Source organism: Coregonus clupeaformis, chromosome 33 (genome assembly GCF_020615455.1).
Source record: "Coregonus clupeaformis isolate EN_2021a chromosome 33, ASM2061545v1, whole genome shotgun sequence".
Taxonomy (NCBI): domain Eukaryota; kingdom Metazoa; phylum Chordata; class Actinopteri; order Salmoniformes; family Salmonidae; genus Coregonus; species Coregonus clupeaformis.
The window spans coordinates 3342149-3353749 of record NC_059224.1 but is presented as its reverse complement, the minus strand read 5'-3'; the positions used below and the strand labels follow the sequence as shown (position 1 = coordinate 3353749).

At 46.3% G+C, this 11601-nt stretch overlaps 1 protein-coding gene across 1 annotated transcript in view; it reads left to right on the top strand.

Moving 5' to 3' along the window:
- The first annotated feature begins 1438 nt into the window (after positions 1-1438).
- Positions 1439-11601, top strand: part of thbs1b (thrombospondin 1b) — a 20730-nt gene continuing 10567 nt past the window's right edge. The window contains exons 1-15 of the mRNA XM_041860004.2: positions 1439-1610; positions 1793-1876; positions 2097-2656; positions 2949-3024; positions 3576-3668; positions 3930-4039; positions 4428-4553; positions 5628-5724; positions 7957-8130; positions 8383-8559; positions 8853-9026; positions 9335-9615; positions 9884-10102; positions 10357-10464; positions 11218-11377. Coding sequence (XP_041715938.1) covers positions 1813-1876; positions 2097-2656; positions 2949-3024; positions 3576-3668; positions 3930-4039; positions 4428-4553; positions 5628-5724; positions 7957-8130; positions 8383-8559; positions 8853-9026; positions 9335-9615; positions 9884-10102; positions 10357-10464; positions 11218-11377 — 2419 coding nt within the window. The 5' untranslated portion in view covers positions 1439-1610; positions 1793-1812. The remainder of the gene's footprint in view (positions 1611-1792; positions 1877-2096; positions 2657-2948; positions 3025-3575; positions 3669-3929; positions 4040-4427; positions 4554-5627; positions 5725-7956; positions 8131-8382; positions 8560-8852; positions 9027-9334; positions 9616-9883; positions 10103-10356; positions 10465-11217; positions 11378-11601) is intronic.

Below are 11601 nucleotides of genomic sequence, written 5' to 3'. Positions count from 1 at the left end.
ACTATGTCCAGAACATCCACAAATGCATTTAGGCCATAGGTAACATGCAGTGTTGGGGAAGCTACTCTGAAAGATAGTTTACCAAGTTACCAATTACTTTACACTGAAAGAAGTTAAGCTACACCAAAGCTACCTCTAAGAAAAATATAGTTTACTTTTTTTATTCTTTTTTTATTTTTATTTTACCTTTATTTAACTAGGCAAGTCAGTTAAGAACAAATTCTTATTTACAATGACGGCCTACTTGACTAAAGTTACTTTGAATAAGTAGTTCATTACATCAAAAATGATCATATGTAAATCTGAAATGTCAATGATTACAAATTGCAAGAACAGATCACTTTGGGCTCATATGTTAATATAATGTGTAATTTAGCCTATTAAACACTAAAACTATATTTCAAGTGAGAATTAGGCAGGTCTGATGCCGAAAAATAAATAAATCGTATTTTCATTTTTGCAAAAAAAGTAGTGTGTAGGTCCAGTAGTTAGATACACCACTACATGGCAGAAAAGTAATTAAATACTGATAACACTACCCAGATATGAATTTAGTTCAACTACCACCAAGCTCCTGCAAAATGTAGTTAACTTATTAGTTGAACTAAATGTAGTTCACTACTCCCCTACATTGGTCACATGGAATATGATTGTAATATATGAACTGATGAAAAGGTGGTGCCATCTAAAAATAACCTCATAGACGTGCATTCAATTCGTATTCAAACGGTAATAGTACAGCACATCTTTGTGTGTGGGTTGAATGGCAAATCCAGGCGTTCTCATTCATATCATTGCAGCACAGACCTCCGGGCCTCTCTAGCGAACTCACAACGGCTTCTAGCGGACAAACTTGGAACAGCAGCAGGGAAAAACATTTTTTCCCATTGACTGAGCGTCCTCTCCCAAATTCCTGAAGCGCAGTCCGGGAAATAAATAGAACCATAGTTTCGCTATATGCATTTATTTGCATTTCGATTTTAATCCAACATTCCCCATAAGAAAATAACACTGATAATCAGTTGCCTATTTTGGTGAGACCACTATTGATAAACAAGTGTAAGAATTAAGCACAAACTTTATCAAACGTGAGCAAAAGGTTTAAAGATAGAGAGGTGGATTTTGTTTTTTTAACGAGAAGATTTCAGACTGGTGAGTGAACCAATAACTGGAAACGAGGGTCTAATAAAAATATGGATCCAGTCATGGAATTTGGGCTCTGGAATGTGGCGCGTTTTTTCTATCTCCCCTCTCCCCTTGTGCGCTTCTGTATGGGACTCAGTGCGCTCCACCCGCTCTACTTGCTGTGAGGTAAGACCATAAAATCGTCCCTTTTTCCTTCCACCATCTGATTGGGCGAGACGAGTTCTTAGGAATGTCATGAAACTATTTAAATAGTACTTTGTCCCCTGGCTTACAGTTAGGTTCTAGCGTCAGATACCAGAGAGAAGATTTACCATTCAATTAAAGCAACACAAGATACGAACTTTCTGAATCGTATATCGGACTCCTTTCGATTAAAAAAGAACAAGAACAATTTTTAATCTTGTGGATTATTATTGGATTCTATTTGGATTTTACTATTTCTCTCTGCTGTTTTCATTCAACAGGTGGGCTGACAATATTTCCATTTTCGAATCCAGCCTATATCCAGACATATTTTTCTAATATTTTCTTATTATAGTAAATAATAATATGTGTTAGGATTATTGTTCATTATTATATTTTCATTTTATGTATAAATATTAACTTTTGTAAAAAAGTGGTTTACTTTATTTGTTATTTTTCATAGGGAAAAACCAGAGTTTCACAATGAAGTTGACAGGAATATTTCTGCTATTGATGCTTTGGACCTGCGAGAGCGCACGAGTTGCAGGTGAGATGCTTGCCTGATACTTTATGTTTGTCTAGAATTAACGGAGTTTGTGGCAATTGCAATGCTTCAACTTGAACTTAAAACTATTTTTTTTTAAACATATCAGAGGTCTTTAATGTATTATTATCCCCTTAATGTATTGACTTCTTTTGAACATGGATTAACATAGAGATCACTGTAGAGTTCATTGCTCCCACTCATTCCCGCCTCCCTCCCGCAGAGAGCCGAGACGACAATAGCGTGTACGACCTGTTCGAGCTGGTCCAAGTCTCCAAGAAGAACCACGGAGTGACCCTAGTGAAGGGCGACGACCCATACAGCCCCGCCTACAAGATCCTCAACCCGGACCTGATCCCCGAAGTCCCCGAGAGCTCCTTCAGGGACCTCATCGATTCCATCCATGCCGAGAGGGGCTTCCTCCTCCTGCTTAACTTCAAGCAGTTTAAGCGGACCAGGGGCTCCCTCCTGACCGTGGAGAAGCGGGACGGATCCGGAGCCGTGTTCGAGATCGTCTCGAATGGAAAAGCGAACACCCTGGATGTGGTTTTCTCCACCGTTAATAAGCAACAGGTGGTCTCGATAGAAGATGTGGACTTGGCGACGGGCCACTGGAAGAATATTACGCTGTTCGTGCAGGAGGACCGGGCGCAGCTGTATGTCGGCTGTGAGGAGGTGAATACCGCGGAACTGGACGCTCCCATCCAGAGCATCCTCACTCAGGAGACTCCCGCCATAGCGCGCCTCAGGATCGGGAAGGGAGCGGTGAAGGACCGGTTCATGGTAAGTGACGCACACAGAGCGCATGATGCATGGCATTACACATGATGGATCCAGATCATATACATTTTCGAGTTGTTTTAGATGTTAGAAAATGTTGAATTTAGGATTGTGTAACACTTTAAATTCGTAAAAATGATGTGCATAAAACCTATAGACCCATGCGTGAAAGTTATACAGCACACTGCATTGGAAACCCTTGTAAGTGATCCATAAACTCCAATATTTGTTGCGTAAAAGTGGAGTGATAATGACTATGCAGTATTAGAGCTAAAATTGCCATTGATTCTTGCAGGGGGTGCTCCAAAACGTGCGCTTTGTCTTTGGAACCACTTTGGACGCGATTCTGCGCAACAAGGGATGCCAAAACTGTAAGTAGCCTAATCATGACAGAAAGCATCTTTGCGTGTTTATCCATGCATCACTTGTTGTTATTCTAAAGCCACCAAGCCTTCTATAAGACTGTGCATGACTGTTTAAGAGCCTAGTTAACTGTCATGGGAGAGTTGCTAACAAAGTCACGTTTATGTTGCCATGGGAAAGCTAAAGTTTACAAACACTTCAATGCCTCCTCGGGGCTGGGCACATTAACTCATTAACTTAATTGTGATTCAAGATAGCATGAGGCTGTAATGTTCTGTAATACCCTGAGTGTAATTACATATTCTCCACTGTAGTTATATCACCAATGAGCCCTGGGTACAGTGTGTGTGTGTTGTGGTCTGCTGTGGTCTAGTGGGTATTGCCATTACGGTCTACAGTGCTCTAAACGGTCTCTCTGTGTGTTTTTCCCGTCCTCCCTCCCTCCCTCCCCCCTCTCCCTCCTCCCCTCTCTCTCATTTTCCCTCCCTCTCCCTCCCTTTCTCTCTCTCTCTCTCTCCCTCCCTCCCTCCCTCCTTCTCCCCTAATCTCCCTCCCTCAGCTGTTCTGACTGATAGGATCATCCTTATGGACAACCCCATCAATGGGTCCAGCCCTGCCATTAGGACGGACTACACTGGCCACAAAACTAAAGGTAAACACAACTGCTGCTGCTTATTATCTATACCCTGTATAAACCCTGTTAACCCCCCAAAAAGGTTCCAGAAGTAGAACAGAATAGAACAGCACAGCATAGAAGTATTAGAAGAAAGTAAAAGCATTCTCTTCTATTGTCAACAGTTGTCTGTAGCTGAGTGAGTTAAAAATTAGTCTGGAAGCCTTCATGTACATCGATAGTCAAACAGTGTTTCCCATAGAATTCATGTATCTCTATGGTTTTTTTCCCTCCCTCCAGACCTGCAGATGATCTGTGGGTTCTCCTGTGAGGACCTGGCTGGCATGTTCAAGGAACTGAAGGGGCTTGGAGTGGTGGTGAAGGAGCTGTCCAACGAACTGCGCAAAGTGGTGAGGAAACACACCTGCCTCCTGGAGCAGACGGCAATATGTCTGCCTATGGCATGATGCTCTGTCAGTCACTGCATGTGGGCCTTGTTTAGCATACTGGCCTACCAGCGCCAACTCTGGCTAGTCTGTCAAACGGCATGTTAGTTCATTAATTAAATCAAATTAGGTCGACTTTTCTAACTAGCTCTCATTTGGAAGACTTCTTAATGCTAAACCAGTGTGAGGTGGTGACAGACATTCTCAAACACCTGAGTGTCATTCAAACCGCTCAGGCTATTGAGAACTGAAGAGCGAAACAGTGTGTGAATTTGAAACCCTTGAGCGTCTGAGCAGGGTCTCATCCAGTATTCATATCGGAGTCTGCTTCCTTCCTTCCTGTCTCCTTCAGACGGATGAGAACAAGCTGTTGATGAACAGAGTGGGGATCCACAGCGGAGTCTGTCTGCACAACGGCATCGTCCACAAGAACAAGGCAGAGTGGACCGTCGACGACTGCACTGAGTGCACTTGTCAGGTAAGGGCCGAAGTCGAGAGAGGGTGTGTGGGTGGGGAGGGTAGTGGGGTAGTGTGCGTGTGTTTATGTGTGTGTGTTTATGTGTGTGTGTTTATGTGTGTGTGTTTATGTGCGTGTGTTTATGTGTGTGTGTTTATGTGTATGTGTTTATGTGTGTGTGTTTATGTGTGTGTGTTTATGTGTGTGTGTTTATGTGCGTGTGTTTACGTGTGTGTGTTTATGTGTGTGTGTTTATGTGTGTGTGTTTATGTGTGTGTGTTTATGTGTGTGTGTTTATGTGTGTGTGTTTATGTGTGTGTGTTTATGTGTGTGTGCACCTACATTTGCACTCTCAGACAGGCACTTGCAAACACACACTCATCCCAACTCAGCAAGCGCCTGCTCGCTACTCCAGACCTGTTTGTCATCTGGCCAGTAATTGGGTAGGAGGAAGAGGCTGGCATCAGGCCAACAAGCCAACAGTGGGTATTGTAGTGAAGTGACCGTGGCCCACCACTCTAGTGAACAGCCCCCTATGGGTCCTGGTCATCTAGAGAATAGGGTACCTCTCAGCTCTTCTCAGCAGCTCCGTGTCTCTAATTAACAACATAATTGAACAGAGCTTCAGCTTCAGCTCAGACAAGTGGCTCACAGACAGGAAGACATAGAGAGCTACTGTATTTAATCGAAACTGCTGCAGGCAAATCTGCTCTGCCAGCAGTATCACCTTTCTGCTCCTAATCCCCTTGGCTCTTGGGCTCTCTTGATCTGTGAATCAACTCGCCAGGATGTTAGTTTGCTTCATTAGACAGAGAGATTGAACGTTCCATCCATCAAGGCACACTAATACCCAGGTTGCTTTTGGCAGATGGATTTTTTTTTTCTCCCAGTCCAACCCTCCACGACTGTTTGGCCACATTCCTACTACTCTGACCCAGTGGGCAGGTGCTGGTTGGTCCACAGGGGTCTCTGCCTCCAGCCACTGATCTCCTCATTGTACCGACCCAAGCTAGTCCAGGTGCAGAAAAAGGGGAACTTACTGTATGTCATTAACTTCCTGATTCCTTACGATTCTTTGTCTCTGCTCCTTTGTAGAACTCTGCCACTGTGTGCCGCAAGATCTCCTGCCCCCTGATCCCCTGTGCCAACGCAACCGTGCCTGATGGGGAGTGCTGCCCGCGCTGTGGAACACGTAAGTTCCAACCCTAGAATTAGAATGTGGTCCTCTGTAGCTCAGCTGGTAGAGCACGGCGCTTGTAACGCCAAGGTAGTGGGTTCGATCCCCGGGACCACCCATACACAAAAATGTATGCACGCGTGACTGTAAGTCGCTTTGGATAAAAGCGTCTGCTAAATGGCATATTATTATTTATTATTAGAATGATTATATGGTTCTATATGTGTGGTTCCAACTCTGTACAAGAAGTAACATACCTGCACAAACAAAGGTTCACCTCACGTTCAATGAAGTCTATATACAGTATTACAAACCAGAGGTTTGTTCTTTTCTAAAGCCATTAATAGCCTGAGTTGTCCTGAGGCTTAATGTCTTTCAGACAAACAGGCCATTTAAACGGCACTCCATTTACTGCCATCTATTTGGATTCTATTTGCCAAATAAAGTATGAAGCCACAACTATTTTCTGGATGTAAAGGTTTCTATTCAAGAAAAACAAATTCATTTTAAGGGTGATTTAAGTCCCCTAGCTTGTTAACGTATGAAAAGACTGTTATGTGTTGGAACATTGGCGCTTTGTCAACCCAAAACATCTTTAATCTTCAGCTTGTAATGGCCATAATTGAGCCAAATTGGTTAAAGTGGGATGGAAAATTGCTCTGTTTACCAAAGCCATCCTACACACAAGAACAAGTGACATTTTCCACATACCTAAAAGGGCTGGGCCGCAGCAGCCCCTAAAACCTTAGGAAAGGCAGAAAACCACACTCATCAGGACCTTGGCCAAGGTCATGACATGATCAAGTAACAGCAGTCAATGGGGGATCCCTGTGCGTTCAGTAGGCTTCCCTTTGGTCCCTGTGCGTTCAGTAGGCTTCCCTTTGGTCCCTGTGCGTTCAGTAGGCTTCCCTTTGGTCCCTGTGTGTTCAGTAGACTTCCCTTTGGTCCCTGTGCGTTCAGTAGGCTTCCCTTTGGTCCCTGTGCGTTCAGTAGGCTTCCCTTTGGTCCCTGTGCGTTCAGTAGGCTTCCCTTTGGTCCCTGTGCGTTCAGTAGGCTTCCCTTTGGTCCCTGTGCGTTCAGTAGGCTTCCCTTTGGTCCCTGTGCGTTCAGTAGGCTTCCCTTTGGTCCCTGTGCGTTCAGTAGGCTTCCCTTTGGTCCCTGTGCGTTCAGTAGGCTTCCCTTTGGTCCCTGTGCGTTCAGTAGGCTTCCCTTTGGTCCCTGTGCGTTCAGTAGGCTTCCCTTTGGTCCCTGTGCGTTCAGTAGGCTTCCCTTTGGTCCCTGTGCGTTCAGTAGGCTTCCCTTTGGTCCCTGTGCGTTCAGTAGGCTTCCCTTTGGTCCCTGTGCGTTCAGTAGGCTTCCCTTTGGTCCCTGTGCGTTCAGTAGGCTTCCCTTTGGTCCCTGTGCGTTCAGTAGGCTTCCCTTTGGTCCCTGTGCGTTCAGTAGGCTTCCCTTTGGTCCCTGTGCGTTCAGTAGGCTTCCCTTTGGTCCCTGTGCGTTCAGTAGGCTTCCCTTTGGTCCCTGTGCGTTCAGTAGGCTTCCCTTGGGTCCCTGTGCGTTCAGTAGGCTTCCCTTTGGTCCCTGTGCGTTCAGTAGGCTTCCCTTTGGTCCCTGTGCGTTCAGTAGGCTTCCCTTTGGTCCCTGTGCGTTCAGTAGGCTTCCCTTTGGTCCCTGTGCGTTCAGTAAGCTTCCCTTTGGTCCCTGTGCGTTCAATAGGCTTCCCTTTGGTCCCTGTGCGTTCAGTAGGCTTCCCTTTGGTCCCTGTGCGTTCAGTAAGCTTCCCTTTGGTCCCTGTGCGTTCAGTAGGCTTCCCTTTGGTCCCTGTGCGTTCAGTAGGCTTCCCTTTGGTCCCTGTGCGTTCAGTAGGCTTCCCTTTGGTCCCTGTGCGTTCAGTAGGCTTCTTAGAAGGACTTTGAGGTCTCTGCAGTCCAATAGCTCTCTCATTGCTTCCCTCTCTCTCCCCTCCCTCCCTCTCTCCCTCTCTCTCTCTCTCCCTCCCCTCCCTCTCCCCCTCCTCCCTCTCTCTCTCCCTCTCTCTCTCTCTCCCTCCCTCCCCTCCCTCTCTCCCTCTCTCCCTCTCTCCCTCTCTCTCCCCCTCACTCTCTCCCTCTCCTCTCTCCCTCCCTCCCCTCCCTCTATCTCTCCCTCTCTCTCCCCCTCCCTCTCTCCCTCTCTCTACCCCTCCCTCTCTCCCTCCCTCTCTTCCTCCCTCCCTCCTCTCTCTCCCTCCTTCTCTCTCTCCCTCCATAGCGAGTGACTATGCAGAGGACGGCTGGTCCCTGTGGTCTGAATGGACCCACTGTTCCGTGTCTTGTGGGCGGGGCATCCAGCAGAGAGGCCGCTCCTGCGACCGTATCAACAACAACTGCGAGGGAACCTCCGTCCAGACCAGGGACTGCTACCTTCAGGAGTGTGACAAACGCTGTGAGTTCAGTACACTATACACATTAAAAACTACCAACCAAATCACATTCATCAATCGTCACACAGAAACTTTTATCACAAACCTATATCGATGGTGACAGAAACGATAGACCTAAGTATTCAGCTGCAGATCAGCCAGCTGTGACTCTACAGAGCAACACATTGAACTTCTCTTACCTTGTTTTGACAAAGACCCGTAACCAAGCATTTCTTTGACCCCTGACCCTTAACCTCTGCTCTATGTCCCTCCAGTCAAGCAGGACGGTGCCTGGAGCCACTGGTCCCCCTGGTCATCCTGCTCGGTCACCTGTGGGGCGGGTGTCATCACCCGTATCCGCCTCTGCAACTCCCCTACACCCCAGCTGGGAGGCAAGGACTGCCAGGGAGAGGGAAGACAGACGGAGAGGTGCACCATGTCACCCTGCCCCAGTAAGTACCATTAGTCAAGGGTTTTAAGCACAAGACCTGGGTCAAATGCACGTCATTGTTTGCATTTGACATTAGTCAAAGGCCTTTCATGCACCTCACACCCTGAAATATTTGTAGTCATACATACATCCTCATTTCGTGTGGTACCTTGTCAAATAGCCTCAATTGCAGTCTGTATTTGTTCCTTGTTCAACAACCAGTTGGCTGAAGCAGAAACAAAGACGGCATTGCAAGATGAAGAGCACCACAGTCACACCTGTATTGAAACCTCTGTCTCTCTTCCTCCCGTTCAGTCAACGGTAACTGGGGACCCTGGTCGCTATGGGATACCTGCTCTGCCACCTGTGGGGGAGGAGCTCAGACACGTAAACGTCTCTGCAACGACCCCGCCCCCAACTATGGTGGTAAGGAGTGCCAGGGTAACGCCAAGGCTACTCAGCTGTGCAACAAGAACGCCTGTCCCATCGGTGAGTAGCAGGCACTGGTAGCATCCAAAATGGCACCCTATTCCCTATATAGTGCACTACTTTTGACTAGGGCCCATAGGGATCTAGTCAAAAGAGCCCTATGGGCAGACAATGCCTCTTAAAACTTAAGTACTGTGAATGATTACAAACATTGTAGGTTTTAGACAGTTTTAAGGTACAATAACGCTTTAAAACTATTACTTTTGATGCTTTTAATGATTTTAAGACTTATAAAACACTTATAGCTTAATACTAGTACTTAAACACAGTCAGTACACAGTACTTAAAGCCCATGTCTCTCTCCTCAGATGGCTGTCTGTCCAACCCCTGCTTCCCTGGGGCCAAGTGCACCAGCTTCCCTGATGGAACATGGAGGTGTGGAAAATGCCCCACTGCATACTCTGGTAACGGAATCAAGTGCAAGGACATTGACGAGTGTAAAGAGGTTCCTGATGCTTGCTTCGTGTTCAACGGAGTGCACCGCTGTGAGAACACCGACCCTGGCTACAACTGCCTGCCCTGTCCCGCACGCTACTCTGGAGCTCAGCCCTTCGGCAGGGGAGTGGAGGAGGCCGCCGCCAAGAAACAGGTTAGTGCTGGTACTGTTGACTAGTGTTGTGATGATTGTCCTCTTAGACTGTAGCTCTGGCCTCAGCTGATTTAGAATTAGACATTTAGAATTAGGAAGTTACAAGATCATAGATCGCTTAAAAAGCTATGCTTTTCTCTGTCCCGATCATACTGCCAACTGTTGCCAGGAAGGCCAGCTGATTGTGACCTCAGTAAACAAAGGCAGGGAGGTTATCCACAATATTTCCTGGCTTGTCTGATCAAGTCTTCACTTCCTCCCACTCCAGGTGTGTACACCACGTAACCCTTGCCTGGATGGGAGCCACGACTGCAACAAGAACGCCCGCTGTAACTACCTGGGACACTTTGCCGACCCCATGTACCGCTGTGAGTGTAAGCCTGGCTATGCTGGGAACGGACACATCTGTGGTGAGGACACAGACCTGGACGGGTGGCCCAACCAAGACCTGGTCTGCGTGGAGAACGCCACCTACCACTGCAAGAAGGTATGTAGGTCCTGACCTGTATGGGTCCTTGAAAAGGTCCAGCTTACTATTTAACTAGTAAAGAACACACATCCCTTTTGAGTGATGTGCCGATGCTGACTACAATTACAAAGAAAAATAATGTTCTAAAGAAACACACAAGTGATTCATTCAATGTCCTACAGGACTGTTAATCTAGCTAAATATAATGTTCATGCTTGTTGAGTACATCGTGTGCATTGTTCGGCCTTTATGATGTAATATTTCTTTTGTAGGACAACTGCCCCAACCTTCCCAACTCAGGCCAAGAAGACTACGACAAGGACGGTGTTGGTGACGCGTGTGACAACGATGATGACAATGATGGTATTCCTGACGACAGGGTAAGTGAGGAATTACTGATTTACTGATTTATTTATTGAATCATTGAAGATCTGAACCCGTTACAGAGACAAATATAAATCATATTAATTCAGGTTATGCTACCTCTTGGTTAGTCAGTGTGTGTTTGAATGTGTATGTGTTTGTGTGTATTCAGTTTTGGCAGTGAGCCATGGTTTCATCAAAATAACACATAAAACAACTAAGCAGAAAGCGTTTATTTGCCCTCAGAGCCAAACCTCAAATTCCAACACAGAGGTAACACTCTGAATGAGCCGCAGTGTCATCTGCTAGTCCGAACCGTATATTTTGGACGGGCCTAAATATATAACACCCTTTCATCCCCCCTCTCTCTCTGTAGGGTACACAGTCCACGGCAAGTTAAAAGCACAGCATCTGAAATTAATACATCATGTCAGAGATGTTTTCCTGAGCAAGGCAGTGGACACTGGACTGATTCTTCAAGGTTTCAGACTGAGTAACTGAACTGTGCCCCCTCTCTCTCTCTCTCTCTCTCTCTCTCTCTCTCTCTCTCTCTCTCTCTCTCTCTCTCTCTCTCTCTCTCTCTCTCTCTCTCTCTCTCTCTCTCTCTCTCTCTCTCTCTCTCTCTCTCTCTCCCCCTCTCTCTCTCTCTCTCTCTCTCTCCCTACCCCTCTGCCCCCTCTCTCTCTCCCCCTTCTCTCATTCTCTTTCCCCCTCACTCTCTATCCCTCCCCCTCTCCCCTCTTCCCCCTCCCTCTCTCCCCTCTCTACAGGATAACTGTCCGTTCGTGTACAACCCCAGGCAATATGACTATGACAGAGATGATATTGGAGATCGTTGTGATAACTGTCCTTACAACAGCAACCCTGACCAGACTGACACAGACAGCAACGGGGAAGGAGACGCCTGCTCTGTGGACATTGATGGAGATAGTGAGACCCCTATTTAAATCCTGTCCTGTATAATATAGGTGCTATAGATTGGTGTTGAATGCAGGCACCACATGTCCAATGATAATGCTTTGAAACCAAGTGAAAAGCACTACTGTATGTCATTTAACCTTTATTTTTTACCAGGGTCTCTTACTAAACATATAGGCATCAAAACACTATGAAGAGCACAAGAGAGGCACAAAACATGATCATAAAAAACTAAC